This window comes from the organism of the source record quoted next, unplaced genomic scaffold (assembly GCF_019419815.1).
Source record: "Pyrus x bretschneideri cultivar Hongxiangsu unplaced genomic scaffold, Pyrus_bretschneideri_v1 Contig12, whole genome shotgun sequence".
NCBI lineage: Eukaryota > Viridiplantae > Streptophyta > Magnoliopsida > Rosales > Rosaceae > Pyrus > Pyrus x bretschneideri.
The window spans coordinates 8,863,458-8,890,639 of record NW_025999413.1 but is presented as its reverse complement, the minus strand read 5'-3'; the positions used below and the strand labels follow the sequence as shown (position 1 = coordinate 8,890,639).

Sequence of the window (27,182 nt, the reverse complement as noted above, 5' to 3'; positions counted from 1 at the left end):
TAAAACTTTAGGGGTTAGTATGTTGAATAACTGTTTCAGTATTATTTATAAATAACTTGATCTACTCATGTTTCTTTTACGCCACCTCAAGACTTAGAATCGAGGCATACAATCTTAACATCAAGGCACTTCTGCATTGGCATCTTCGAGTCCTCTCAGTGTAGGACCCACTCCTTTGTTCATTCAATTTTGTATCATTTCTTTTCTAGTGCATAGAATTAGTTGTATGTTTTGAACACGTTCCTCAACTGCATATTAATTACATTTAAATTTATAAGTATTATTTATATTTATTAGTTCTTATGCCTCCTAATATGGCTTCGTCACCTTTGGGTGTCGTCCATCAAGTGCCTACCTTGGTGTTCAGGGGATATCAAGGCCGGGCATGTCATAAACCCTAAATTCACTAATACAAATATTATTTTGTACATGTGTTCTTGTGTTATTTGTCGTAGGATTTTCGTCTTTACAAATTTGGCACACCCAATGGGAAAATCTTTGCCCCTCATCTATTTCTCCATTCAAGAAATCCAAAACAACCCTTGAAATCAATGGCTTCCAAGAACGGTCAAGATGTCCTCGCAACCAAGGGAAGGAGTGTTAGGACCTCTGCTGCAAGTGGCAAATCTATCGGCGTCCCAACTCGGAGCAAGGCAAAGTCGATGGTCACGCTTTAACATGCCACTTCTTAGTTGGTGCCGCTAAGAGTGTAGGAGGAGTGTCAAAGGCACGAGCCTATCATCACCCTAGGTTCACTGAGGGCACCAAAGCATGCTACTTGCCTGTGTGCGATGCTGCCTGCCTGCTTGCAATGTTGTTGGCGTGCGATGCTGCCTACCTGCTTGCGCTAATGCCACTTCGACTGCTACTGACCGCTCCCATTATATCTTCTAAATTTTACCTATAGCGGTTGCCAACATTTTTACGCCTTTGATCTCATTTATGTGCTCGCTTGTATTGAATAATTGTGATTTTATTTCTTAATGAATAAGATTACGAAGTCAGGATTCAACGTAGATGTGCGATTTCCAGCCGAATCGTGAAGAAATTTGGACGGAGCAGCCACCAAGCCATCAACAATGCCAGTGAGATTGTACCAGCGAAAAATTGGAGTGAAGAGAGCACTTCAGGTAAGATAATTCGTGGTGGTGAGCTTGATTGGAACCAAAGATCCAATATCCAAAATCGTGATTGAAGAAATCAGCGATTGAGAAGAGTTAGGGTACTGATTTGTGACCGGAGAGGGATGAATTTCAAAGTTAGATGCAGAGGAATTAGCTACCATGGTTGAAATCTAGGGTTTGGAAGAGGAAGAGGAAGAGGATGAAGAACTGTTCGTCGGTGAAGAAGCGAAGAGGATCAGAGGTGAAAGAGTCTTTAGACAGAGGCGATGGATACCATATTGAATAATTGTGATTTCATTTCTTAATGAATAGGATTACATTGTTGGTATATATACAAACCATATAAAGCCTTGTACTTAACACCTCATCTAACTGACAGAAAGGACAGCTCACCTAACTAACCAAAAATATCCAAGACAGGTAAAACAAATATATCAGCTCTAAGTTTTATCCTTTACAGTATTATCTCTAATAGCTTGAACGGTTTGGATCTCTCAATCTGCAGGTTACGGACAGAGATCGGAGTGGCACTCATCATGTTAATATGACCTGCTTTATTAGCATAGAGTTTCGTCATAGCTTATGTAATTAGGTGTTTCCTCAAAACATCTTTGGCAAAAATGGTCCTTCAAAATAACAACTCGCGGGAAATTTGTTGCATGGTCGGTCGAGATTGTGGATTCGTTCGCAAGCACGCAAATGCAAGGTTTGCAACGGTGATCACCTTGTTGACAACATGATTTCCAGGAGGCGGGAGGCTCTTGTCTAAGACGTCGTTCAGTTGTATAGGTTCGGGTGTTGATGTTAATGACAATGACAAAAAATAGGAGAGGAGGTCTCCGGGATGCTTTCCCATGATCACTTCTAGTGCTACCACTCCAAAGCTATAAACATCGCATTTCTCGTTCACTTCCATCGTGTATGCTAACTCTGCAGAACAAAGACCAAATCATAATGAACAAAAGCAGGGACTAGTACTCACGTTAACTGGAAGAATTCGTGCAGAAAATAAGTACCTGGAGCACTATATCCAAATGTGCCTGCAAACGAAGTCCAATTTGAAGTCTCAAGATTCAAGAGCTTAGCTGTACCAAAATCAGAGACATAAGCTCGATATTCCAAATCCAGCAAGATGTTCTTACTCGAAATGTCTCGATGTACTATAGGAGGTGAACAATCATGATGCATATAAGACAATGCATTAGCAACATCCTTGACAACATTCACCCTCTCAATCCATCCAAACTTAACTGCATGGTTTTCGTCAGTCAGTATGTTTTCCAAGCTTCCTCCTTCTACAAAATCGTACAACAAAAGAGGATGCTGCGGATGCGAACAGAAACCATAAAGCTTTAAAATGTTTCTGTGACGGATTTCTGTAAGAGCACGAACCTCACTCTCGAAAGCCTTGAGATTTGCCACTCCCCTGTCCTGCAGCATGTGAAGTTTCTTCACCGCAACAATCCGGCCTGTTGGGAGCTCAGCTTTGTAAACACTTGCATTGCCTCCCACCCCCACACAGTATTTGGAGTTGAATTCCTCTGTGGCTTCAATGATGTCTTCAAACTGAAGTCTTCCATCATAGCTCCAAACTGCAAATTGGTCTTCATTTAATTGTGCTTCCCGTGGATGGTAGACCACGCAAAGAATCCCAGCTACAACAAATGCAAAAAACAGGATGCCTAAAACAAGTAGTACAATGAAGATAACCGATTTGCTGCTCTTTTTCTCCCCTCTTGTTTCGGACGGACAAACATTCAAACCGGTGGCATTGCCACACAAGCCTGCGTTATTCGCAAATGCTAGAGCCGAAGCCTCGCGGAATGCTTTGTTGTTGGGAAGAGGACCTTCCAAATGATTGTATGATATGTCAACAACTGTCAAGCTCAACATGTTATCGAATGTGGATGGGATCGAACCAGAGAGCTCATTGTGGGAGAGATTCAAGGCTTCCAACTTCATCAAATTCCCAAGCTGCGGTGGGATGTCACTCATCAGTGAATTTTGACTCAGATCAAGAACTTGAAGAGAGTCTATGCTGCTCATTTCAGGAGGAATGCTGCCACCAAATCTGTTTCTGCTCAAATTCAAGTTCAACAATTCTCTGCACCTGTCTAATTGTTTAGGAATTGGTCCACTGAAATCGTTGGCAGCTAAGCTAAGATGTTGTAGATTGGTTAGCATTCCAATCTCCGCAGGCACGCTGCCTGAAAGTTTGTTATCACCAAGGTCAAGGTTGAACATTAATGTCAACCTCCCTAGTTCAATCGGGACTGTCCCTGTGAGATTATTTGAAGAGAGGACAAGCACATGCAGCTGCATTGATCCCTCAAACCGTGGAACTCCCCCAGAAATTCTGTTGTTGCTGAGCCTCAAGCTTTGTAAGTTTTGGCACTGGCCCCAGTTCTCAGAAAGCTCCCCATAAAATCTGTTGTAACTCAAATCGACATAAGTTAGTTTTGGATAAATGCCAAATTCTTGCGCTATGTTTGCTGTCAGCTGGTTCCTCTCAAGCCTCAATCGAACTAAGCTGGTGCAGTTCCTCAAGCTTCCAGGCATGAGGCCTGTGAACTGATTGCTGTGTGCTGTAAACGTTTCAAGTACTCCGCCGATGCATATGCCTTGTGGAATGCTGCCAGAAAAGTTGTTGTTGCTCAACCACAACTCCTTCAGAAATGTAAAATTATTCATTTCTGAAGGAAGGGAGCCATTGAGTTGGTTATCCACCAATCCTAGATCAGTAATAAATTTGAGCTTTCCTACTTCAGGTGGGATGCTTCCGCTTAATTGATTCGCCATCAGATATAACACCTTGAGCCTGGTCAGGTTGCCTATAGTGGAAGGAATTGAGCCGGAGAAATTGTTGCCACCCAGGGCCAGAAAAGTTAAGCTGGACAGGTTTCCGATTTCTTCTGGAATTGAACCCGTGAGATTGTTTATTCCTACATCAAGCACACTGAGGGAACTCAGCATGCATATTTCTATTGGGAAATTTCCAGATAGTTTGTTGTCATGAAGGGAAAGAAAGGTTAAGTTGCCTAACATTCCAACTTCATGGGGAATGGATCCATTAATGTTGTTTCCGGTAAGATCAAGGGTTCGAAGGCTTTTCAAAAACCCTATCTCCAATGGGATTGTTCCGAAAATCGTGTTGTGGCTCAGATTAAGGCTCATGAGACTTGGAAAAGATGAGAAACCAAAATCAAGAAGTGTACCTCTTAAGCCAGAAGAAGTGAGGTTTATTTGGGTTATGCTTCCAAAATTGTTACAAGAAATTCCTTCCCAATTGCATGTGCTGTTTCCAATCCATGAAGGCAAGAGAGAGAGGCTTTTGTTGTTGTCAAGGCTGGCTTTCCAATTCAGAAGTGCTTCTGCTTCTTGTCCTGCTGTTACTGTTAAAGCTGAAGAAACCACCATGAGAATGAGTATAATTGGGATGACTTGAAGTGAATTCTGTGAATAAGCAGCTTTGGGAGAAAGTGCTTTTTCTTCTTTGGATGCCATAATTTTAAGTTGTGAGGATTTCTTCATATCTGGAAACCACAGAACGGATCAAGAAGCCCATCTGCCAAATTAAGCTGGTTTTTGTCTTGAGAAATAGTTTGGTGCTCTATTATATAAAAATATACTAAATATATTGTGTATATGACTTGTGCACAGTGCAGGCATCATCAGGAAAATGCCAACAAGTCGGTAGTTATATGATTGAATTACTGTTGGTCATAAATTTATTATAAATTAATACGACACATATTCATTGCAATTAAGAAAGGATTTTAGTTAAGAACATTCATGTTATTAATCTGAGATCACGAGTTCTGTAATCTTCCCTAATATTACTTGTATTAAAAGTAGAAAATTAAAACACGTTTTAGCATTTCAGCTTTAAAGCATCAAAAGGAAAATTGCACACGTAAGTTGTAACCCAAGTAGTTTAATCTACATATGAGGTCATGTACTCAAGTATTGTTGATATGGTTTTTTAAGAGATGATTTTCACACACTCTTCTCTATTTCTAACCATCTAATTAAATAAATTAAATTAAAATAATGGACGAATAAAAATAAACAATATGTGTGAAAGAACAGAAAAATTGTGTATTTTACATTTTTTTTAAATTTAAATATATCCCCAATTGAAGACAATGATAAGATCAAGGTCCACATCCATGAGTGATTATTTTATTAATCGCAAGAAACCAGTTTGTTCGTTTCAAGCATAGTCTTGCGTTGTCCTCCTGTGAATGCTGACAAAAGTGTGAACATAAACATCAAATTCTCGTCGGAAGACCAACTGGTGACTTAAAAAATATGTGTTGCCTTTAAAAAAAACAGAGAGCTGCAGCAATAGTGGATTGAGGGAAGCACAGCAGCGTCATCCTATCAGCATACAGACAAAGATTAGGTTCAAATTTTAGCCGTCAGGGAATGGATTTTGTCATTTCACCTTTGACTTTATGTCAACTTAGGTGCCAAATTCGAATTGTCTAACCAATTATAATATAAAGTTTATTAGCATTACTTGCACCATCTAAGTTACTTCCTGAGTGCGAACTGTGAAATGATTTATGCCAATTAGGTTTTTCAAAGTCATGTTATGTTGTCAATGCCAGAGAAATTGCTTGGAAGTTTAAATTTTTAGCACATTCAACATGTAGGAGCACAAGGACGACTCTCTCATTTGACCTCAGTTCATCATAACGTGCAAACCCGGCAACAATATGTGAGGGCATAACTTGAGATTATTTAAGAGGTAAGGCATAACTTGAGATTGTTTAAGAGCTAAGTTTCTGGTTTTTAAATATAATTTGAAGAGAAATTTGTACGAGCATCACATGATTACACTTGGAGGATAGTTCAATAAAAAATTATAATGTTGTCACACATAGAGGCAAATGAACCAAAATGCAAAGGAAATGTGGGTATGTTCATAAGAGTGAGGCTAGAGATACGGCCAATTGCCCAAATGAAGCCCCACTGCACAAATGAAGTTTCCTTTATCCATGAGCTCTTAACAAATGGCATCAAAGCAAGGTTAAGTGTAACATGCAATGGGCCAAAGCCCACAGCACGAGCAGCTTAAGTCATCTTCAACTAAAAGGGTTAAACTTAACCGTGTTCAGAATTATAACCCTATTGAAATTTATTTTTAAATAAACAGTGTCAAACCATAATCATATGCCTTCTCCAATCGAAGGGGCAACATAGCTCCTCAATAATTTATTAGTTTTAAGCTTATATTTTATATTTATTAGTTAATTTAATTAAACTACCATTAGATATTTTTAAATCTAACCGTATAGTTTATATTATAATGATTAATGTTATGTGTATAATATCGAATGATTCAATACAGGTTGTTGAATGAGTCACCTCAAAGTGAGAAAAGGTTTACTGCCCGGCCAGAGTCAATAGTGGAGGCCAGAACATGGGTAACGAAAGCATGGTGGAAAATATATCTTGTGTTGTGTGAACTTTTACCCAACTCGAACACAATCTATTTGACTAAAAATGTATGAGAAATATAACCACAAACACGATACCTATCTCTTCGGTGGTCCAGCGATATCACTTTTTCTACATTATTCCAAGTTCAACGCATGAGTTTGAAAATAATGTGATCGGATCTTTCATAATTTTATTTCTTCTTCCACAAACTTCTGCTTATATGTCAATCTTTGTGTCGTTATTTGTTAACGCTCAAAATTTGTTGGTTAACAAATTAGAACAATTGTCTCTTGATGGTTTCGTGTTTAAAGCTATGAAAATAATTGACTCAAGATTTTAAGTGGTTAAATCCTCAAATTAGGCTACATCAACAGTGGTGCTTGGAATATATATTGACTTGATGATTGCAAGAATCACTTGGCTATGGTAAATTTTTTATCTTCAATCAATCGTCCGATGCGTTACAAGGGGCACTTACATTCCCACCCACACCCACCCCGCCCCCCCCACCCCCCCCCCCCCCCCCCCAACCCACCCCCCCAACCCACCCCAAAAAAAATAAAATAAAATAAAAAAGGCCTTCAATGAGCCCAATAAAGTCATGGGCTCACCTACTTTACTATTCTGGTATTAAATGAGCTACTTACGTAGACTGGTACGCTGACTATCCTTTCGCACATCAATCTACAAGTGGGGATGAGGTGATGGTAGCTCAGCTAGGATTACATGTTTTTTTGGGCCAACGCATACTGAGCACTAAGCTCGGCCTTGACTAGTCAATGATTTTCCTTCCGAACAATGGTTTGGGAGCCTTACATCCCTTCATAGGTTTCTATCTTCGCTGGTGACTAACATGTGACCTAGGTTAGTGTATGAGTAGGTTTGTTCTTGGAGTTTTGTGCCCTAAAGTTGTCAGTTTTCCCACGTGCTTGTATCAGTCGAAAAGTGCTTTATACTATTTAGTCAGACTAGACTTGTGAACAATCGGCCATAGCACTCAGAAATGCCTCTTTTAAAATTCACCGGTCCTTGTTCTTCCTTGGGCTTTTCTTAGTCTTTTTCTCAGCCTGTACTATTTTAAGGGCCGAAAAGCCCCCCGCATAAACAGTCGTATTTATCAAAATTAGTATATACAAAATATCAGTCACCTTTAGTCAAAGGTTAAATTGGAATAGCCCAAAATTTTCAACTTCAATTGTGGTGTTCTCGTTTCCTATTTGTGAAGCCAGATTGTATTAAGATTACTCTATCCATAGGGGGAAAATGTTGTATTTTCTCTCATTGGTTAAAAGATTGTAAAACCAAAAACACGATTGGGACTGGTAAACGTTTTTATTCCAATGTATCAAGAATACGCTTCACCCCATGGGAATTGGGAAAATATGAACAAATTTTAGAACCGGTTACAAACTTTTAAGCAATAATGTAATTGAGAGACACTAATCAGACTATATATAAGCCGTATACAAACAACAGTATACTGCCCTCCAGGTTCTTGAAAGAAATTACTATACGGTCAAAGAAAGCGAAATAAGGTACGGTTCAATACACAATCTTAAGTTTGTGGGAAATATTTGATGCAGATACTGAGGAAATTAAACATTGTTCACAAGATGTCCCAACGTGATCTTATCAAATGAGATTGGTAAAGAAGCCCTTGGAATATTTGTTAGCTCCTGGGAAACTTGTTGCATGGTTGGCCGAGATTGTGGGTTGGCTTGCAGGCATGAAAATGCAATCTTCACAACAAACGCCACTTTGTCTGCAATTTGATCTCTTGGAGTTGAAAGTCTTTGGTCCAAAACATCCGTCAGCGGTGTATTAAGCACGGTTGATGATGTCGAGGACAGAACTGCGATCATGAGATCTCCCGGATGCTTTCCCATGATCACTTCTAAAGTTAACACTCCAAAGCTATAAACATCACATTTCTCATTCACCTCCATTGTGTATGCAAACTCTGCAAACCCAATAAGCAACTCAAAACTCTAGTCCGAAAGAAAAAAACAAAACTATGGACGCAACTGTTATTGCATTCACCTAGATATTATATGGTTACCGTGACAAATTATAACAACCGGAAAACTACCTGGAGTAGTGTATCCAAATGTGCCTGCAAATGAAGTCCAATTGGAAGAGTCAGGCTTCAAAATTCTAGCTGTGCCGAAATCAGAGACATAAGCAGCATGTTCCAAATCCAGCTAGATGTTCTTGCTTGATATGTATTGGTGAACAATTGAAGGCAAGCAGTCATGGTGCATGTAGGATAAAGCATTCGCCATGCTTTTGACAAGGTTAATCCTTGAAATCCATTCAAACATAGTTGCTTCGTTGTCATTGTTGAGTACCCTTTCTAAGCTTCCCCCTTCCAGAAACTGGTAAACCAAGAATGAGTGCCGTGGATGTGCGCAAAAGCCATAGAGCTTGACAATGTTGTGATGGCGAATTTCTGAGAGAGCATGAATCTCACTCTCAAAAGCCTTCAGATTTGCTATCCCACCCTCCTGCAGAGTATGAAGTTTCTTCACCGCAACAATCTGGCCTGTTTGCAGCTTAGCTTTATAAACACTTGCACGGCCCCCTGCTCCTACACAATGTTTAGAGTCAAATTCCTCTGTAGCTGCAACGATGTCCTCATACACCAATCTTCCATCATAACTCGAAATTGTTAAGAGATTTTCTGTTTGTGTTTCTCTTGGCATTTGCTGTTCTTCTACAATCTGGTGTGGGCGTGGAATGTAGAGAATCCGAACTACAATGAACCCAAGAAACAGAATTCCTGAAATGAGGGCTGCAATCATAATGATGTTATTATTGTTATTTTTCGTGTTTCTTATGGTAGATTGGCACGGCTTCAGGCCAGTGGCATTACCACACAAGCCTTTGTTATTCTCTAAAGCTTCGACTGGAGCCTCGTTGAAGGCTTTGATGTTCGGAAGAGGAGCCTCCAGTTGATTGTAGGATACGTCAATAGCAGTCAAGTGTAACATATTACCAAAACTAGATGGGAAGGAACCAGAGAGCTCATTGTGAGACAGATTCATTGCTTTTAAGCTTTCCAGTTCTCCAAACTGCGGCGGTATCTCTCCACTAAGTGAATTATGACTGAGATCAAGAACCTGAAAAGATTGTAAGCTCCCAATCTGAAAAGGAAGACTCTCTATGAATCCATTTACGCTCAAATTTATGTTCAGTAACTTTGAGCACTGATATGGTTGCTCAGGAAACGATCCAGTGAGATTGTTTGCTGCCACGTTAATTTCTTCAAGATTGGATAGCATTCCAATTTCCCACGGAATACTACCTGAAAGTTCATTACCACCCAGGTTAAGGTCAAACAGTGATACTAAGCTCCCCAGTTCCTTTGGAATAGTCCCAACTAGATAATTTGAGGAGAGGTCAAGTACTCGCAGCTGCACTGCTTCCCCAAGCTGAGGAGGAATACCTCCGGAAATTCTGTTGTGGGAGATTTTCAAGCTTTGCAGACTTTGGCACTGCCCCCAGTTCTGAGAAAGTTTTTCATAGAAATTGTTATGGCTCAAATCAATGTAATTTAAGTTTGGATAAACACCAAGGTCTTCGGATAGGTTTCCTGATAACCGGTTTCCATCAAGCCTCACTCTGTACAAACTGGAGCAATTTCTTAAACTTTTCGGGACAGAGCCAATGAAATAATTGTCATTTGCTGTAATATTTACAAGTAGTCCACTAGAGCAAATGTCTTGGGGAAGATAGCCAGACAGCATGTTGCTGGACACCCCTAAGTTTTTCAGATTTGTAAGATTCTTTAGTTCTCGAGGAATGGTGCCACTAAGATGGTTCATGAACAATCCTAGTTTGGTAAGCAATTTGAGCTTTCCAATTTCTGGTGGTATGTGCCAGTCAATTGGTTTTGCTGCACATCTAATAAGGTAAGCTTGGTCAGGTTTCCGAAAGTTGAAGGAATGGATCCATAAAAATTATTCAGAAGAAGCGCTAAAATCGTCAAATTGACGAGGTTTTGTATGGATGGAGGAATCAAACCTTCATTTGCAAGTGCAGCCGGTTAAGAGATTTAAGATTTCCTGCTTGTGGAATTGTTCCGGTGTGTTTATTTTGGTACAAGTATGGTGCGGACAAGTTGCCCAACTTCCATAGGGAGGCTGGGATTGGACCTGTGAGGCTGTTTCTGCCCAACCCTAGCTTTTGGAGTGAGCTGAGTGATCCTATTTCTTGAGGAATTGATCCATTTATGCCATTATCATGCAGATAAAGCACGTGAAGACTTGTCATCAGGCCTAATTCAGATGGTAATATTCCAGCGAGTTGATTTCTACTCAAATCAAGGTAGATGAGACTAGAAGGGCTAGCTACACCGGAGGGAATACGTCCATAGAAAGAGTTGTGGCTGAGATCAAAACTTAGGAGAGAAGGGAATGACAAAAAGCTGAAAGCATGGAGTGTACCTCTTAAGCCGCTCCTCGTAAGATTAATATCAGTAATGCTTCTGAATTCCTTGCAGGCTATTCCTCTCCAGCTGCTAGCACTTTTTCCCGAACCACAAAGACATAAGAGATCGGCTTTGGTTGTCAAGGCTATCCTTCCATTTTAGAAGAGCCACCGCTTCTCGTCCTTCTGTTGCTGTTAAAGACACAGAAGTTGCTATTTCCACAGAAGAAATCGAAACAAGGGTCATGACGACAGGGATGAACAAGATTCGGAACATGTTGATATTACGATGGAGAATTTTATCTACCATAGACATGATCATCTGTTTTTGTAGATTTTCCGGTTTTAAATTGTAATGTATTTCATATATATTCAATGAACAAGAGGCCAAGTATATATGAAACAGGGGAGGAGAAGGAGAGTTGGAGATGGCTACTAGCAGCCGACAGGAACCATGTGACCAGACAAACTTAGGTGCCTAATCTAATTCTTAAATCAAGTCAACTCCCTTAAATCAAGGGAAGAGACCTGTTTACAAGTTGACCTTGATGGCTGACCCAAGAGAAGACACCCTGGTTTTTAAGGTCTGAGGATGGTTTTGTTATTGCATACATACAACACAAAGATAAACAGAGACATTGGTCTGCGGATGGTTTTGTTCTTGGACGTTCCTGATATTCGAGTTGAAGACACGGAGGACTGAGCAACAATGAGGTTCGATATCCAGTTATGACCACAGCACCAACGAGGAATTGCATTCTTTCAAATCGGTCGTTCAATCATCCTCCTCTTGCACGCTCCAGTGATGGCTCCAGAAACCGCCATGCTCACTATATATGCTCTTCAATTTATTTCACAACCCCCAGCACATTTTTTTTTTTTAACAAACGATAGCATTAGTGGGTTGAATTGTTAATTGTTGGTTCTTTTTTTCACGAAGCAAAGGTTAAAATATTACTCAATTTACTGGAGAAAGAAAATAAATATTTTCATTGCTTTGAATCAAACTAACAGGATCACTAGGACCGATGGAAGAACTTTGTTTTTGAATTATATCGATAATACTTCTTACAGTGGTGGCGGATGTTTCACACACTGCTTGCCGTCAGGCAACAGCCTATGACTGGTGGGCTTTAACCCTCTCCTAAACCTATGATTCACAAGGGCTGTTTCTAGTTTCCTCACCTGCAATTGTTACAAGTAAATGTTCAGAGACAACTAACAGAAACTTTAGACCTTTAATTCCGAAAACATAAAAACATAAACTATAGCGTAGATACAGTCCAAAGTATCTAATACAAAAATAAGTCTAAATTCTGAAGAAAAAATATATATTTCATGTATTTTGCATCATCCTTGCCCAAGGTACAAATCTAAAACAACGCAACAGCCTAGCCACTTTACTAAGATGGTGACCGTTGCTGTACCATATTCCAAAGGGGTTCCCATGTCAAGATTGGTAGTTTTATAAGATGTCTTTGAAGTTTGTGTGTGATTACAAGTCTGAAACGGAGATGGCAGAAAACTTGGTCGGAATGTATCTCAGGCAACACCAGTGTTAGATGAATCCGTCTAGGCAGTTTTTTAAGGCCTTTGCGCCATTGTTATTTCTAAAGAACAAGATTCAGAGTCCTTGATTCCCAAAGAAGGATGCTTTTCCATTATTTGAAGTGGCTTTCTGTTTGCATGGTCTGTTTTCAAATCACTCTCAAACTGACACAAATTGGGCAGAATGACTCATGACTTGTTCGGAAATTTGGGAGCTGCTCATTTGTGCTTGTTTGAGTAAACTTAGACAGAACCTAAAAGTCAAACTTTTGAAAGGTGAGACCTCAAGAAATTCTAGTGGAGTCCGAAGAATCATTTTTTTTTTCCTTTTGAAGTCTACACTCTTGGATGCTCCTTTTTATTCTTTCTTTGGGGTGATTGTTTAGTTTGATTTCCCCTCCTTATCTTCTTTATATTTAGTTTGCGACAACCGGGGTTTTTCCACCACCCTTACCCTACAAGATAGCTCATAAGAGGATTCTGTACTATCCTAAATCACAAGGATAAAAGTATGGACAAATGAAGGATAACTACTGACACCACAAACTAGGCATTTCCCAAATTAAGCTTAGCAGACTGATCTTTCGTTTCCTCAATTCAGGAAGAGCCAACCATTTGCACCAACTGCCTTATCAGATATTATACCATTTTTTGTTTGGAAAAGAGAAAATGACACAGCATTCACTTTCAGAGTATGAAAAGTATTTTGAGAAGAAACAAAAACTAACCTGCCTAACAATGAATGGTTCCTCGTTGAGACTCAACGGTTCGGTTAAAATAGTTAGAAATCCATTTTGATTACCATAGACAATATCAGTTAAGGGCCGATCACCCACCTGCAACAGACGAAAATATCCCATGAGTCATTTATTCATTGTAATCTAGACAAAGATCAAATAAAACAATCCAAGATGTCTATGAATCTTATCTACCATAATAAGGTGTGACGATTTACAACCAAAATGCTTCTCGATCTCTTCAGCTGTTCCGGCTGGTTTCTTCACTCCTATAACATGAGATAAAAATACCCACATCAATACTACATAAGCTCTATAATTCCTATGGAAAACTTGTATTTAACCAACCTGCTCTTTTCAAATGTAGTTCGGTATGCAAAAAATGAAAAATTCAAAAACTTTGCAGCAGAAATAAAGAAATAACAAAAACTTACTGTGTCTTATGACTTTAATTCCAATAGCCCCTTCAAGCTCCCTAGCTTTTGAACCATCATGGTCATACTCATAAAGCCCTAACCATGAAACCAAAATCTTTACTTCGACAAATAAACATAACCAACAACAAAAAATCATATTTTCCAAATGGGTTCTGCCAAAAACTACCTGCCGAGTTACTGAACACCGCGATATCGGGTCCAAAAACTGATTTGCACTGCTCCAATGAAGACCCAAGAGGACCCCAAAGCGTCAAGGAATAAGGTGCAGTGATAGTATTATCCTTATCGAACACAACACCCTTGAAACCCCTTCTATGCAACTCAGGCCAATCAATGTACCTTATATCAGGCACAGAAACATGAGGCAGCACCAAGTGCTTGTCTTTCGTGAGCACCATGGCTGAACGAACTAATGCTCCAAAGTTGAACCTTTGTCCCAATGCGGCTTTCACGTCTGCCCACCACATGTTTGTCGAAAGTCCCTCGGAATTATCGGCTTCGCTCTCTCTTTGATCTCGCCCTCGTTCGTCGTTTGGGGCTTCTGGGCTTTGGTTACCGGCGTCTTCGGTGTCTCCTGAGGGGTTCAATTGCAGAAACAACATATCGTTCTGATAGGGGTCGGAATCGCCATTGATGTGATTCTGGCTCTGGTTCTGGTGCTCTCTGCTGCAACCGTGGGTGTGAGAGATGGAAAGGGCGCAGTGGTTGGTGAAGTGGGTTTGGGGTTTTCGGGGGAGGAGAAGGAAGTTGAGGGGTTTGCGAGGGTGTCGATAGTGGAAGTGGTTAAGGGAGAGAGGGTAAGAGCATTTTGGCAATGGAGTTGTTGAGGTCGACTGCATTCTATTTGTTGGTTTTTAGGGATAACACGTTGTGTGCCATTCTTAATGGATCTTAGGGAGACTTGGTTAGCCACAAAAGCCCAAAAGGCTGTGCTGCCAAACAATGTGAGAGCCCATACAATGCTACCCACTTCTTTTCTTTTATTTAAAATTTTTTTTTTTTGTTAATTACACGTTTGGCCCATGAATTTTGATGATTTTAACCCCTTTTTTTTTTTTTTTTTTTTTTTGTTAAACGATTGATTTTGTTAGGTTAAATGTTAGATTAGTTACCGATGAAATTTAAACCCACATCGTTATGTAGGGCGTAACTCCTTTCTAGTATTGTTGTAAAAGGCCACTTGCTTTGATGATTTTAAGCTTTGATGATTAACTTTTTATTTTATTTTGTTCCAAGTTACTCCCAATATGCCAGTTGAAATGAAACTTTTAGAAAGGACCACACATTGTTGATTATATATATCAGTAACGAAACTTTTCAAAGAAACATCAAAGTGCCTAAAACCATTAAGAGACGAGATATAATGAAAATAAGATGTTTTTTAACGAATATAACACATACCTAAACGACCATTTACGAATTGAGTGAATTGGATCCTATCCGGATCCAAATTGTGAGGATTTTGGAGATCTTAGGGGTCCTCACATCTTAGTCATTTATTGTGTATTGTGCGGTCAGAAATCATTTGACTTTTTTTTATTTAAAATTAAACGCAAATAGTACCTGACGAAAGCTGATCATGCGATGTACGATAAACGGCTAGGATGTAGAGATCTTTAGGATGTGGGAATCCAAAGATGATCCTCTTCCAGGATTGAGTACGCGAAAAAAAAAAATTATATATATATATATATATATATATTTGATACATATTTTAGTAAAGTCAATAACCATCAATTTTCTTGAGATGGAAAGGCAATTTTAGTGCCAATTAAGAAAACAACTGCAAACGAGATCGACAATTTTGGTTTGGTTGATTTGTACATTTTTCAGCATAAAATAAAATAAAATAAAATAAAACCTACTATTGGTTGTGTAAACCCGCTAATGAACACTTCCTCGATATTGTTTGGAGAAAACTCAAATATTATCAATTTATCGATTAATATGAAGTACTTTATTCCAGAATCTTAATTCAGTTCACAATGAAAAAAAAAAAAAAAAAAAAAAAAACAGAAAATAATGTCACATTAGACAATCTTTATTTGCAGAAGGAAGAAAGAATGTATCATAAATTAAAGCTAATTACACAAATGAACGCTGCACATCAGAGAGGGGAATATTTGATGATCTGTGGGAAGATATTTGGATCTTTAGAACCTTGATCTTCTGCATTCAGCTGGGAGGCCTTGTGGGAAGCGTTTAAGGTCACTGCAGTAGTTGTAGACCATGAACTTCTGTTGCACCCATCGAAGCCGGTTACGGCCGGCTGCATCGAGCCCTTGAGTCTGCCATGCACTGTCCCCTACTGAATTGGTAGATGCAGTAGAGGCACAGGAGGATGATGAGCCAGCAGTACAAGCATCGGCCTTGAAGTTTCTGTAAGAGGCGGTGAAAGGAGCTTGAGTCCAATCAGTCTTGACAAGGCCACCTCTTGTTGCCCAGTCATCTGCATTCCACAGGCTTGAGTAAATCCTCATGGGCTGGTTTTTAGGGAATGGGATACCAACTGATTCCAAGTTGTTGAACACTCTAATTGGAATTTTATCCACCAAAAATCTGCATAATATTTGCACATGTATTAGAAAGTGTCTAAAAATAACAAGTGATATTCTCAGCACACTCCCTCATTGAGTGTATGCATGTAGTACTTACATAATACGTTGTGCGTTCCAAACAATGGAGTAGGTGTGGAAGGCCTTTGTGGGATCAAACCAAAGATGGAATTGTTGTTCTCTGTTTCCTTTTCCTTGGCTGAACACATTAGTATGGAGAGTGTAGGGATCCCCAGATAGGTTTCCCAAAAACTCAAAGTCGATTTCGTCATGAGTAGGACCTTCAGAAGATAACTGAAAAATATACATTTTTGTTTCACAAATTAGCAAAGCAACTATACAGAATATATCTATACAATTACAAGCATACAAATTAATAAGAGGGTATATATGTAGTGTAGTACGACTTACATAGTAGGCAGTGACAGTTCCCGCTGAGTTGCCTGAGACGAGCTTGATCTGCATGTCAATCCTTCCAAATAAGTACTCGTTCTTGGATTTGAAACCGGAGCCGGAAGTCTGATCAAGGTTAAGAGTGAGGAGTTGTCCTCCGTTGAGTGTCTTGGCACGTCCATCGCCGAATGTAACGTCAAAATCTTGATAGAAATTGCCAGCCGAGGCAGCCATGGCCATGACACAAGTTATGAACAAAGAAAGAAGCACCACCATTGAGAGCTTAGAAGAATAAGACATTTTGATTGCTTTAGAGACGAATATGAAACTGTGTGTGTTTTGATGATATAAATTTGAGTTGTGACGCCCTCTATATATATGTTGGAGATCTTCGAGAGCGAGTAGAATAAAGTATGCCGCGTGAATAAAGCTGGCATTGTTTAATAATTCAAAGTTTGTATGTTGGCAAATTATTAGGTATGGGGTAATATGATATGATTTTGTTCTCCGAAAATTGACTTGTTGCAAAAGCCCCCAACTTGTGTTAAAGCTGGACACAGGTTTGCAAATTCAGGCAATATGCATGGGAACAAAAAAGAAATAAATTAGCGTAGGAACTAGGAAGTAGCATAGGAAAGGAAATTAGGAATCTTTGTGAGTTTATAGCTTGTGAGGCATGTTATTAATTAGTTGGTCACGTTGAAGCTAAAACGTGCACGCATGCGATGAGTAATTTTTCCGTTAATCCACTTCTGTCATAATGCATATATATTTAACAATACTATACCTTAACATATAAACTAGTTATACATACAAAGAAAACCGTCTAGGGCAGTTAAAATTACAAAAGCCTCCATGTTGATCTTGCCTCTTTAGCAGGGTTTGCAACTAAATAGAATTAGTGGGAGCAGAGTGACCCACATCTCAAAGAACATTTGTCGCAAAATTAATCTTACGAACGGGATATCTTGAAATCTACAAGCAAGATCATACACTAGAAGTGAGATATCAACCTCGTCATGATCAAGTGACTTTTTGAAGGATGTTACTACACCATAACCTAAAATTTCCAATCAACACATAAATTTATCGATCGCATTAATGTAGTGTGCATGTCAAAGTCCCACGTATAGAAGTTGGAAAATAAATAAAATAAAAATTAGACTTCATCTAGCAATTTCTTTATCGGCAATGATTTATGCATTTAACTTAATTTGTGAGAGGATCTGAAGTTAAAATAGTCTCATATCGAAAAAGGTAAAATATTGCATGTGTGTATATAAGAAGATAGACTACTCATTTCTATTGCTAAATCATTTTGCACATTCTCTATTTTCGAATCATTAGATTGAATACAGGGTTTTCTGAGATTATGCGGGCTATTTTTTTGGTGGTTTCTCCCTAAGCTTGGGGCATCATACTTCTTTCTATGCGGAGCTCCATGCTATCATCCTTGCTGTGGAATTGTCTCACTCACGGGGTTGGCAAAATTTATGGCTTGAATGTGACTCTTCTAGCGTGATATCCTGTTTCGCTTCTGGATCCTTCTCTCCTCCTTGGTCGCTCCAGACACGCTGGAACAATTGTATTCTCCGATTGCAAAACATGGTTTTCCGTTGCTCCTATACATTTCGAGAAGGGAATGTTGTTGCTGACAAATTAGCCAATTTAGGGCTTCTCTCATCTTCACTTGTTTGGCATTCCACTCCTTCTATAGAGGTTCTTCCTCTTCTATACTCAGATTTCTTAGGCATGCCACCTTACAGGTTTGTCTCCTCTTCTTGATGTGTGATTTCCCTTTTTTACCTAATCTTTTTGGATTTCCTTTTTCGTTTTGCATCTTATCTTACAGGTTCTTACCTTTTAAGGTTTATAGAGGGGTTTGGGTATACGTCCACCCAATCTTTTTCTTGTATTTTCTTTTTCAAGAGGGGTGTGGTCTATGTCCCCCCCTCTTTTTCCTGTATTTTCTTTTTCAAAATGGGTAAGGTGTATGTCCCTCCTCTTTGTATTTCGTTTTTCTTGTTCTATGAGGGGTAAGGTTTATGTCCTCCGTGACTAGGTGTAACTTCTTTTTTTTCTATCAATAAATTTACCTCGTCCCGCCGAGGTTTTCCAAAAAATAAAAAAAATAAAAAATAAATTATTGACAAAATAAAAGCGGAAAATGCATAAGGCCACAAAGTACATAAATCACTTCTCTTTCTTTAAACCATACATTAATTGTGATGTTTGTGTATGTGTTTCAGTGTTTAAATTTTTGAAATCCACATACATAGAGTGCGTTAGATGGTGAAGATAAAGATACGTTATTTATCTTCAATATCAAATGAACCATTTTAGTCCTCTCACGACTCTTTTAACCTATATATTTGAAAGATTATAAAATCTGACTAAATAATGTGAACTTTAAAAGCTTGGACAGCTTTTACGTTTGATTATTAACCAAAAACAAAAACTTTTATGTTTGATAATTTCCTGGTTATTTCTTGTGACCCGAATCACAACTTTACTTTGCATCAAAATAAAAGTCACGTGACCATGCATATGTATCATGATTTATCTAGAGACCTTTAGCATTTGATGATTTGAAATTTGAAAGGAGCAAATCCAGCCCATGCATTACTGCATATTTCACTTGTAGCAACAGCTAGCAGTATTTGTAAGTACAGAAATTTTGGATGCGGTCCCTAATTATGAATATTGTTTGACTGAAATTTTGTTAGTTTTCAAATTTTAATCGAAATTCCTGAAATTAATGTGATAATTTATTTCTATGTATATTACTTTTAAATTAAAAATTAAAATTTATAATTGTTTATATGAATGAGATTTTAAATAAAAACCTATAATTTGTGGGATTAAGAAATTTAGAATATAAATTATACTATTGTGTGTGTATATAAACATGGTTACATTCATCAAAATTAACCAAAAAATTATTGTACCAAAACATGGGTACATTCTTCAAACCCGCAAAAAAAACAAAAAAAAAAATGTTTGGCTTAATAACATTAGTAAATTTCTTCAATTAAACTTGACATAGATACATTCTCAAATCAAAGAAAAAAGAATGTACCCATATAAGTTTAAAAATGGATTAGAAAAAATTTGAATAGATTTTATATATAAAAAAGGGTACATTTTACATATAACAAATTGGTATATTTAAGAATGAGTACATTTTAATATTAAAAATTTGAAAAAAAATTACATGAATGGGTACATATAAGATTAAAAAATTGAAAACATTTTTCAAAAAAGCTAATGGGTACAAACTTATTCTAATTTTTATTTATTTTTGGAAATGATTTGAATTGAAAATTAGTTAGGAGTTTAATAAAGGTGTAAGTATTAAAATTATAAATCAATTATTAATTTTTATTTTACAAAATTATATAACTGACATGTAAATTCATTATTACATTAATGCTAGAGACTTGAATCAAAATTTGAAAACTAATAAGGTTTCAATCAATGAACATTAGTAATTAAGGACCAGATACTAATTTTTCCCAGTAACTATAAGTGATGTGGCTTAGTTTGTCGCAACCTAAACTTTTACGTTTGCCATGCAGGTACTAGTTTTAGTCGCTCCATATATATATACCTACAATTTGAGTATTTTGATTCTGCATGTTATTCACAAATGTGAACTCATTGTTAGGTGCACAACCCTGTAGGTTGGTAGCTTAAAAAACAGAGAGAGAGAGAGAGTGTGTGTGTCCGCGTAGTCGCAAACATTACCACCGAACGCGCTTATACTTTTTAGTCCATATGTTCCAAAAAGAATTTGGATGTTATGGTGCTGGTGTTGTTTTGTTTATTTTAATGTGATAATATACAACATTGTTAATTTTTTATGAAATGAACGGGGTGGCTTAGGTGGGGGAAGAATTTCAGGCATGTATTTCACACGGCACGTCATGTGTTCGATTTTTGGCATTGGTGAATCACACGATGATGGTCAGTGGAGGTTGAAATGCCTCTGTGAGTCTTCTCGGCTCCTAAAAGAGTGGACTGCAGTGTCAAAACCACCAATTGGTCCCTTTTTAAAAAAAAAATATTTATGAATTGGAGTATATTCTAATTACATCAATGAATATATAACATGTTTGACAACTATCTAACGAACAATTAATATATTATTTGAATACCGTCAAGTGGTGCAACTAAGACAATATATTGGTTACATCAGAGTTTCTATCCATTGACTTAATTGTAAGTGTGACTCCAACGTTACCAACTTAAATGCTTCACAAAGCTATCATATAAACCTGACCGTTTTCGTATGCTGCTTCCTGCCTACCTTAGACAGAAATTGCAAACCTGTGTCCAGCTCTAAAGTTGGGCACCACCGAACGCAAAATCAAATAAAGTTCGCCTACCGAATCAGCTGCCAGCTGCTCTTTTTGTTCAACGCGGCATAAGGTCTCCCACCACACACACACACACGCATATATATATAGGACATTAAAACTTGAATTACACCATCAAAACAACTTCTTCACAATATCATCTCTCTCTCTCTCTCTCTCTGCGCGATTTTCACCAAATTATTAGAATGTCTTCTTGTAAGGTACCAATGAATATGGTGTTTCTTCTTTCACTGTTCACAACTTCTCTAATGGCCATGACTGCCTCAGCTGGTAATTTCTTTCAAGACTTTGACATTACATTTGGCGACGGACGTGCCAAGATACTCAACGGAGGACAGCTTCTCACACTCAACCTTGATAAGGCCTCTGGGTCTGGCTTCAAGTCCAAGAATGAGTACTTATTTGGAAGGATTGACATGCAGATCAAGCTCGTCTCCGGCAACTCAGCTGGAACCGTTACTGCCTACTATGTAAGTACTAGTACTGCCCTCATAATTATACCCTTTAATTCTAAATATATATTCCATAATTGCATTGCTAATTTGTTAAACAAATTGCATATTTTCAGTTATCTTCTGAAGGTCCAACCCATGACGAGATTGATTTCGAGTTTTTGGGCAAAAACCTTCCACACATACTCCATTGTTTGGTTTGACCCCACAAAAACCTTCCACACATACTCCATTGTTTGGAACTCGCAGCGCATTATGTAAGTACTACATGCATGCCTTCATCTTTAACTAATTTCTTTAGGTCAGAATCCATGTCACACACAAGGGGGCGTGTGGAGAGTACCACCAGTTATTTGCAAACACTTTCTAATACATGCGTGTGCAAATTTTATGCAGATTCTTGGTGGATAACATTCCAATCAGAGTGTTCAACAACTTGGAATCAGCTGGAGTCCCATTCCCTAAAAACCAGCCCATGAGGATTTATTCAAGTTTGTGGAATGCAGATGACTGGGCAACAAGAGGTGGCCTTGTCAAGACTGACTGGACTCAAGCTCCTTTCACCGCCACTTACAGAAACTTCAAGGCCAATGCTTGTACTGCTAGCTCACCATCCTCCTGTGCCTCCACTACATCTACTAATTCATTGACAGAGCAGAGTGCATGGAAAACTCAGGGGCTTGATGCCGCAGGCCGAAAAAGGCTTCGTTGGGTGCAACAGAAATTCATGGTTTACAACTACTGCTCTGATCTTAAACGCTTCCCACAAGGCCTCCCGGCTGAATGCAAGCGATCGAGGTTCTAGTTTGAAAGTGAGACGAGAAACCCAGATGATCATATATCCGCTCGTCTCATGTGCAGCATATTAATTCATTTATTTGTATTCCAAATTCATTTATTAAATATTATTCTTTCATTCATTGAGCAAATGAACTTCGTATCACCATAGTCTGTGCGTTCTTGAACTGAATTGAGTTCTTGAATCAAATAATTTATACTTACCAAATGATAATTGTCTAATTTCTTCAACAAGATCAGTAATCCTTTGACAACACCATCAATGTGGAAAACTTGTAGTTGTTTAGCTTTCTTATATTCATTATTATTGAAGTATCTATTATTATTGGTGGTAGGGTTTGTCTAGTTGTCATTGTTTAGTTGGTGATGGATAACAACTCATTGTCATCTTACTTTCGGCTAGGGTTAGCTGCTTGTTTGTTTACTTTAGGCTTATTTAAGAGCAATATTCCCTCATCATGAAAAGCTAGGTATTAGTTTAAGTTAGAGATAGTGGAGGTCAGGTCTTCACTCATGCTTGCTGAGCTGCCATCCCTGTCCGCACCATTCCCCCACTTTCTTTCTTGTATTCCTCTCCTATTTATGGTTGATCTTGTAAACTATTTTATACATGATATATACATAAAATTGTCCATATGGTATCAGAGCAGTGATTCCTCTTGGACCTGCTTCTGTGTTCTTCCGAAAAACCCACCAAATCCAAACCAGTTGAGCCATTATGGCCATACCAGCAGAAAAAACTTCAACAAACGAAACCATGGATACCAATCCAATTCAACGTTTGAGCTCTGTGCTTCTAAACGAATTCAACTACCTGCCCTGGTCACGAGCTATTTCTCTCGCTCTTGGAGGACGTGGAAAGCTCTCATTCATTCAAAAGGATGACATCATCCCCGAAACAACTGCACCGGATTATGCAGCATGGGTATCCCAAGATCAACTTATCATGTCTTGGCTGTTAAACTCTATGGAACCAAAGATGGCTGAGATTTTCAGCTACTCAGTATCATCTCACCAACTTTGGAATTCCGTACGAGACATGTATGGAGATCTAAACAATGCTGCGCGAGTCTTTCAGCTGAAGAAAGATCTTACGGAATTACAACAGGGAAATCTCTCTTTTGTTCAACATCTTGGCAACTTGAAGGCCAAATGGAATGAATTGGATCTCTACAGACTTCATACCACGGACACAACCATTCTTCTAAAGCGTGCTGAAGAAGACAAAGTGTTCCAGTTGCTTGCCAGCATTGGACCAGATTATGAAGACCTTAGAAGCCATCTCTTAATGACACCTGAACTTCCCACTTTACAGATGGTCTGCAACGTTATTCAACGTGAAGAAGTAAGAAAGAAGGTCATGAACGCATACATGGTTGTTGGAGAATCAAAATTTAGGCCATCAGAAGCAAGAGCCTTCACCTTCTCCAGACCATACAAGGGGAAACGACCAGACTTAAAGTGTTCTCACTGTGTGAAGATAGGTCGTACAGGTATTGGACACATAAAAGAGAAGTGCTGGATTCTTTATCCAGAACTTAAACCTAAGTTCAATGACGATGGAAGAGCACCAAGAAACCAAATGAGGCCTGCCTACACTCCTAGAGGAAATCTTGTTTGCGACAATGTCTCCAATAATGTGATAAACTCTTCCTCTAGTCCCATTGCTCTCATAAATGAATTCGCTAACTTCTTGCAACAGAAACAAGGAGCAACAAATCATGAAACTCCTTCAGCCATGCTCGGCAAGTTTGCTGGCTTCCTCGAACAATCAAACTCAGTGTCACAAAATGACATGCCAGGTATTATTGCAACTATCTCCACTGCTTTGGATCTTAGTAGTAGTTGTGATTTTTGGATAGTTGACTCAGGAGCTTCAGATCACATGACTAACGATGCATCTTTACTAAATGATTTTCAAAACTTTTCCACTCCTTCTTTTGTCTTCGTAGCTAATGGCACCAAAGTTCGTATAGTAGGCAGAGGGAAACTCAAAATCTTCTCGAGTAAAAAAGAATCCCTTGTCATGCATGTCCCTTCTTTTCCTTTCAAACTATTGTCAGTAGGAAAAATAACACATTTGCTAAATTGTCTTGCAATTTTTTCAACTCACTATGTGATTTTCCAGGACCAAGTTTCGAAGGAAACGATTGGTAAAGGATTCTTCCTCAATGGACTGTACTATGTCAAATTCTCTTCAAGTTTCCCAAAAAGTTTCTACGTAAACTCAAGCACTGTAAACAAGGAGCAGCTGTGGCACATGAGATTAGCTCACCCTTCTTCACATGTTATGTCTTTTCTTTTTCCTAGTTTCTGTAAAGTGATTCCAGATTGTGAAGTTTGTCAAAAATCTAAGTTCACCAGGTTACCCTTTCCCCACTATCTCTTTAGAGCTACCAAAGCCTTTGAAATAGTCCATTCTGACATTTGGGGACCTGCCACCTTAGAGTCCTTTGATGGTTACAGATTTTACATATCGTTCATTAATGATTTCTCTAGAACTACTTTTGTGTATTTACTTAAATTCAAGCATGAAGCTTTCCAATGTTTCAAAAAATTTCATAAATTAATTCAAAATCATTTTAACTCTAAAATTGGCATCTTAAGGTCTGATAATGGGTCTGAGTACACTTCCAAAATCATGACAACTTACTTAAGTGAGCATGGAATTTTGCAACAAACAAGTTGTGTAGGAACGCCACAACAAAATGGCATTTCAGAAAGAAAGAACCGAGATTTGCTTGAAAAAACACGATCACTAATGTTACAAGCAAAAGTTCCAAAGAAGTTCTGGTCTCAAGCTATACAAACCGCTGCATACATCATCAATCGCCTTCCTAGTAGAATCTTGAAGTTCAAATCTCCTTACCAAATTCTCAAGGGGAGAGAAATTGACATAAGTCATCTCCGTGTGTTTGGATGTGTATGCTATGTGCACATTCAAACTATTCACCGAGATAAACTTGATCCAAGGGCTATCAAATGTGCATTCGTAGGTTACTCAACTTCCCAAAAGGGATACAAATGCTATGACTCTAAGACCAGAAAGGTATGTGTATCCAGGGATGTGCGTTTTGATGAAACTCAATCTTTCTTTCAAATGCATGATGATGAACCTCAGGGGGAGCTCTCATATGAAGTGTTTCCTACCCCTCTCTTCCTTGATGATACAAGGCTGTCAACACCGCAAAATGAAGCTGTTGAGATAGAGCCAGCTCCTGAAAGTATGGAAGCAGATAATGAAGAATTCATTCTCGAAAGGAGAGAGCCTCAACTTGAACAACCTCCTCCTCCACGAAGGAATCCTTCTCGAAACAGACAACCTCCAGCCAGGCTTGATGATTTTGAAATCTACACGCCTAGACATCCTAATGGACAAATGGTTTTTCATAGCAAGAGCTCTCCATCTCATGCTGTCTTTGTGACCAAGTTATCCCAAAATTCTGAGCCTCGATCCTTCGAAGAGGCACACCAATCTCCTGTATGGAGGCAAGCCATGCTTGAAGAACTGAAGACACTTGATGAAAATTAAACTTGGAGCATTGTTTCTCTGCCAAAAGGTCAACGTGTGGTTGGGGCAAGATGGATTTATAAGACCAAATTTCACTCAGATGGAAACATAGAGCGGCACAAGGTAAGGTTAGTTGCAAGGGGCTTCACACAAACCTTCGGAGTAGATTACAAAGAAACCTTTGCCCCTGTGGCAAAGATGAACACAGTTAGAGTGCTTCTTTCGATGGCTATCAATTCAAACTGGTCTCTACATGAAATGGATGTAAAAAATGCCTTCCTACATGGAGAGTTAGAAGAAGAGGTATACATGCGACTACCACCTGGTCATGAACGAGAGAAGGAACAAGGAATAGCCTGCAAGCTTCACAAGGCTATTTACGGTCTCAAGCAATCTCCAAGGGCTTGGTACTCAAAACTTAGTTCTGTCCTTATGTCATCCGGCTTTAAACGAAGCAATGCAGATTCTTCAATGTTCACTAGGATTGGTACGCATGGAAGATTGGTGGTACTTGTTTATGTTGATGATCTTATTGTCACGGGAGATAATCCAGAAGAAATAACTGCCCTCAAAGCCACATTACATTCAACCTTCAAAATCAAAGATCTTGGCAGACTTCGATACTTTCTTGGAATCGAAATGGATCAATCTCCAACTGGTTTGTTTCTAAATCAACAAAAGTACGTTCTAGATCTTTTAGAAGAAGCAAATATGATGCATTGCAAGCCTGCCAAAACACCACTACCAACAAATTTCAAGGATGAAACCTCAGGCATCCAGCTTGAAAATGCATCGGAGTATCAAAGGTTGGTAGGAAAACTTATCTATTTGACTATAACCCGACCTGACATTGCTTATGCTGTTAGCTTTGTCAGCCAGTTCATGCATTCTCCCTCATCTCATCATTTGCAACTAGTTAAAAGGATCATTCGATACTTGAAAAGCTCAATATCTACTGGGATTTTCATGCAAAACAACGGACACTTCACCATTGAAGGATACACAGACTCTGATTGGGCAGGCAATGTCCTTGATCGCAAATCCACAACTGGTTACTGCACTCTTGTTGGTGGTAACCTCGTTACGTGGAAGAGCAAAAAACAATCTGTTGTAGCTCGGTCAAGCGCAGAAGCTGAGTACCGTGCAATGGCATCGACTGCATGCGAACTAATTTGGCTAAAGAGGTTGCTACGTGATCTTGAAATCATCTCCTCCAAACCAATTCTTCTTCACTGTGACAATCAAGCAGCAATGCATATTGCTGCCAACCCCGTCTTCCATGAACGCACAAAGCACATCGAGGTTGACTGTCATTTCGTTCGCAACCAAGTTCAGTCCAAGCTATTACAAACTGTATTTGTTCGTTCCAGTG

At 38.7% G+C, this 27,182-nt stretch overlaps 4 protein-coding genes and 1 pseudogene across 6 annotated transcripts; 1 reads left to right on the top strand and 4 right to left on the bottom strand.

Moving 5' to 3' along the window:
• Positions 1-1,402: 1,402 nt before the first annotated feature.
• LOC103947464 (MDIS1-interacting receptor like kinase 2) lies at positions 1,403-4,793 on the bottom strand. Of its 3 annotated transcripts, XM_048578418.1 has the most exons (3): positions 4,340-4,787; positions 2,141-4,066; positions 1,403-2,054 (listed from the first exon to the last, which is right to left on the bottom strand). In XM_048578418.1, exons 1-3 carry the CDS (start codon positions 4,653-4,655, stop codon positions 1,753-1,755), a joined length of 2,544 nt encoding a protein of 847 aa, XP_048434375.1. In that variant the 5' UTR covers positions 4,656-4,787; the 3' UTR covers positions 1,403-1,752. The 3 variants fall into 3 exon arrangements, with proteins under 3 accessions (XP_048434375.1, XP_018503019.2, XP_048434376.1); XM_018647503.2 differs by having other exon boundaries at positions 2,141-4,787; XM_048578419.1 differs by lacking the exon at positions 1,403-2,054 and having other exon boundaries at positions 2,204-2,374; positions 2,517-4,793.
• A 3,234-nt stretch (positions 4,794-8,027) lies between these two features.
• LOC103947461 lies at positions 8,028-11,824 on the bottom strand (annotated as a pseudogene).
• Positions 11,825-11,967: 143 nt separating this feature from the next.
• On the bottom strand, positions 11,968-14,593 carry LOC103947460 (phosphatidylglycerophosphate phosphatase 1, chloroplastic/mitochondrial). The gene is made up of 5 exons (XM_009358364.2): positions 13,889-14,593; positions 13,720-13,797; positions 13,481-13,554; positions 13,277-13,384; positions 11,968-12,185 (listed from the first exon to the last, which is right to left on the bottom strand). The coding sequence occupies exons 1-5, from the start codon at positions 14,559-14,561 to the stop codon at positions 12,069-12,071; spliced, it is 1,050 nt and encodes a 349-aa protein (XP_009356639.2). The 5' UTR covers positions 14,562-14,593; the 3' UTR covers positions 11,968-12,068.
• A 1,144-nt stretch (positions 14,594-15,737) lies between these two features.
• LOC103947458 (xyloglucan endotransglucosylase protein 1) lies at positions 15,738-17,025 on the bottom strand. The gene is made up of 3 exons (XM_009358363.3): positions 16,689-17,025; positions 16,378-16,571; positions 15,738-16,281 (listed from the first exon to the last, which is right to left on the bottom strand). The coding sequence occupies exons 1-3, from the start codon at positions 16,968-16,970 to the stop codon at positions 15,876-15,878; spliced, it is 882 nt and encodes a 293-aa protein (XP_009356638.2). The 5' UTR covers positions 16,971-17,025; the 3' UTR covers positions 15,738-15,875.
• Positions 17,026-21,149: 4,124 nt separating this feature from the next.
• LOC103947454 (xyloglucan endotransglucosylase protein 1) lies at positions 21,150-22,417 on the top strand. Its single transcript, XM_048578416.1, is given in 4 exon segments — positions 21,150-21,519; positions 21,618-21,691; positions 21,693-21,758; positions 21,898-22,417. Coding segments are annotated over 4 exon segments (834 nt in total). The 5' UTR covers positions 21,150-21,234; the 3' UTR covers positions 22,307-22,417.
• Positions 22,418-27,182: the final 4,765 nt, after the last annotated feature.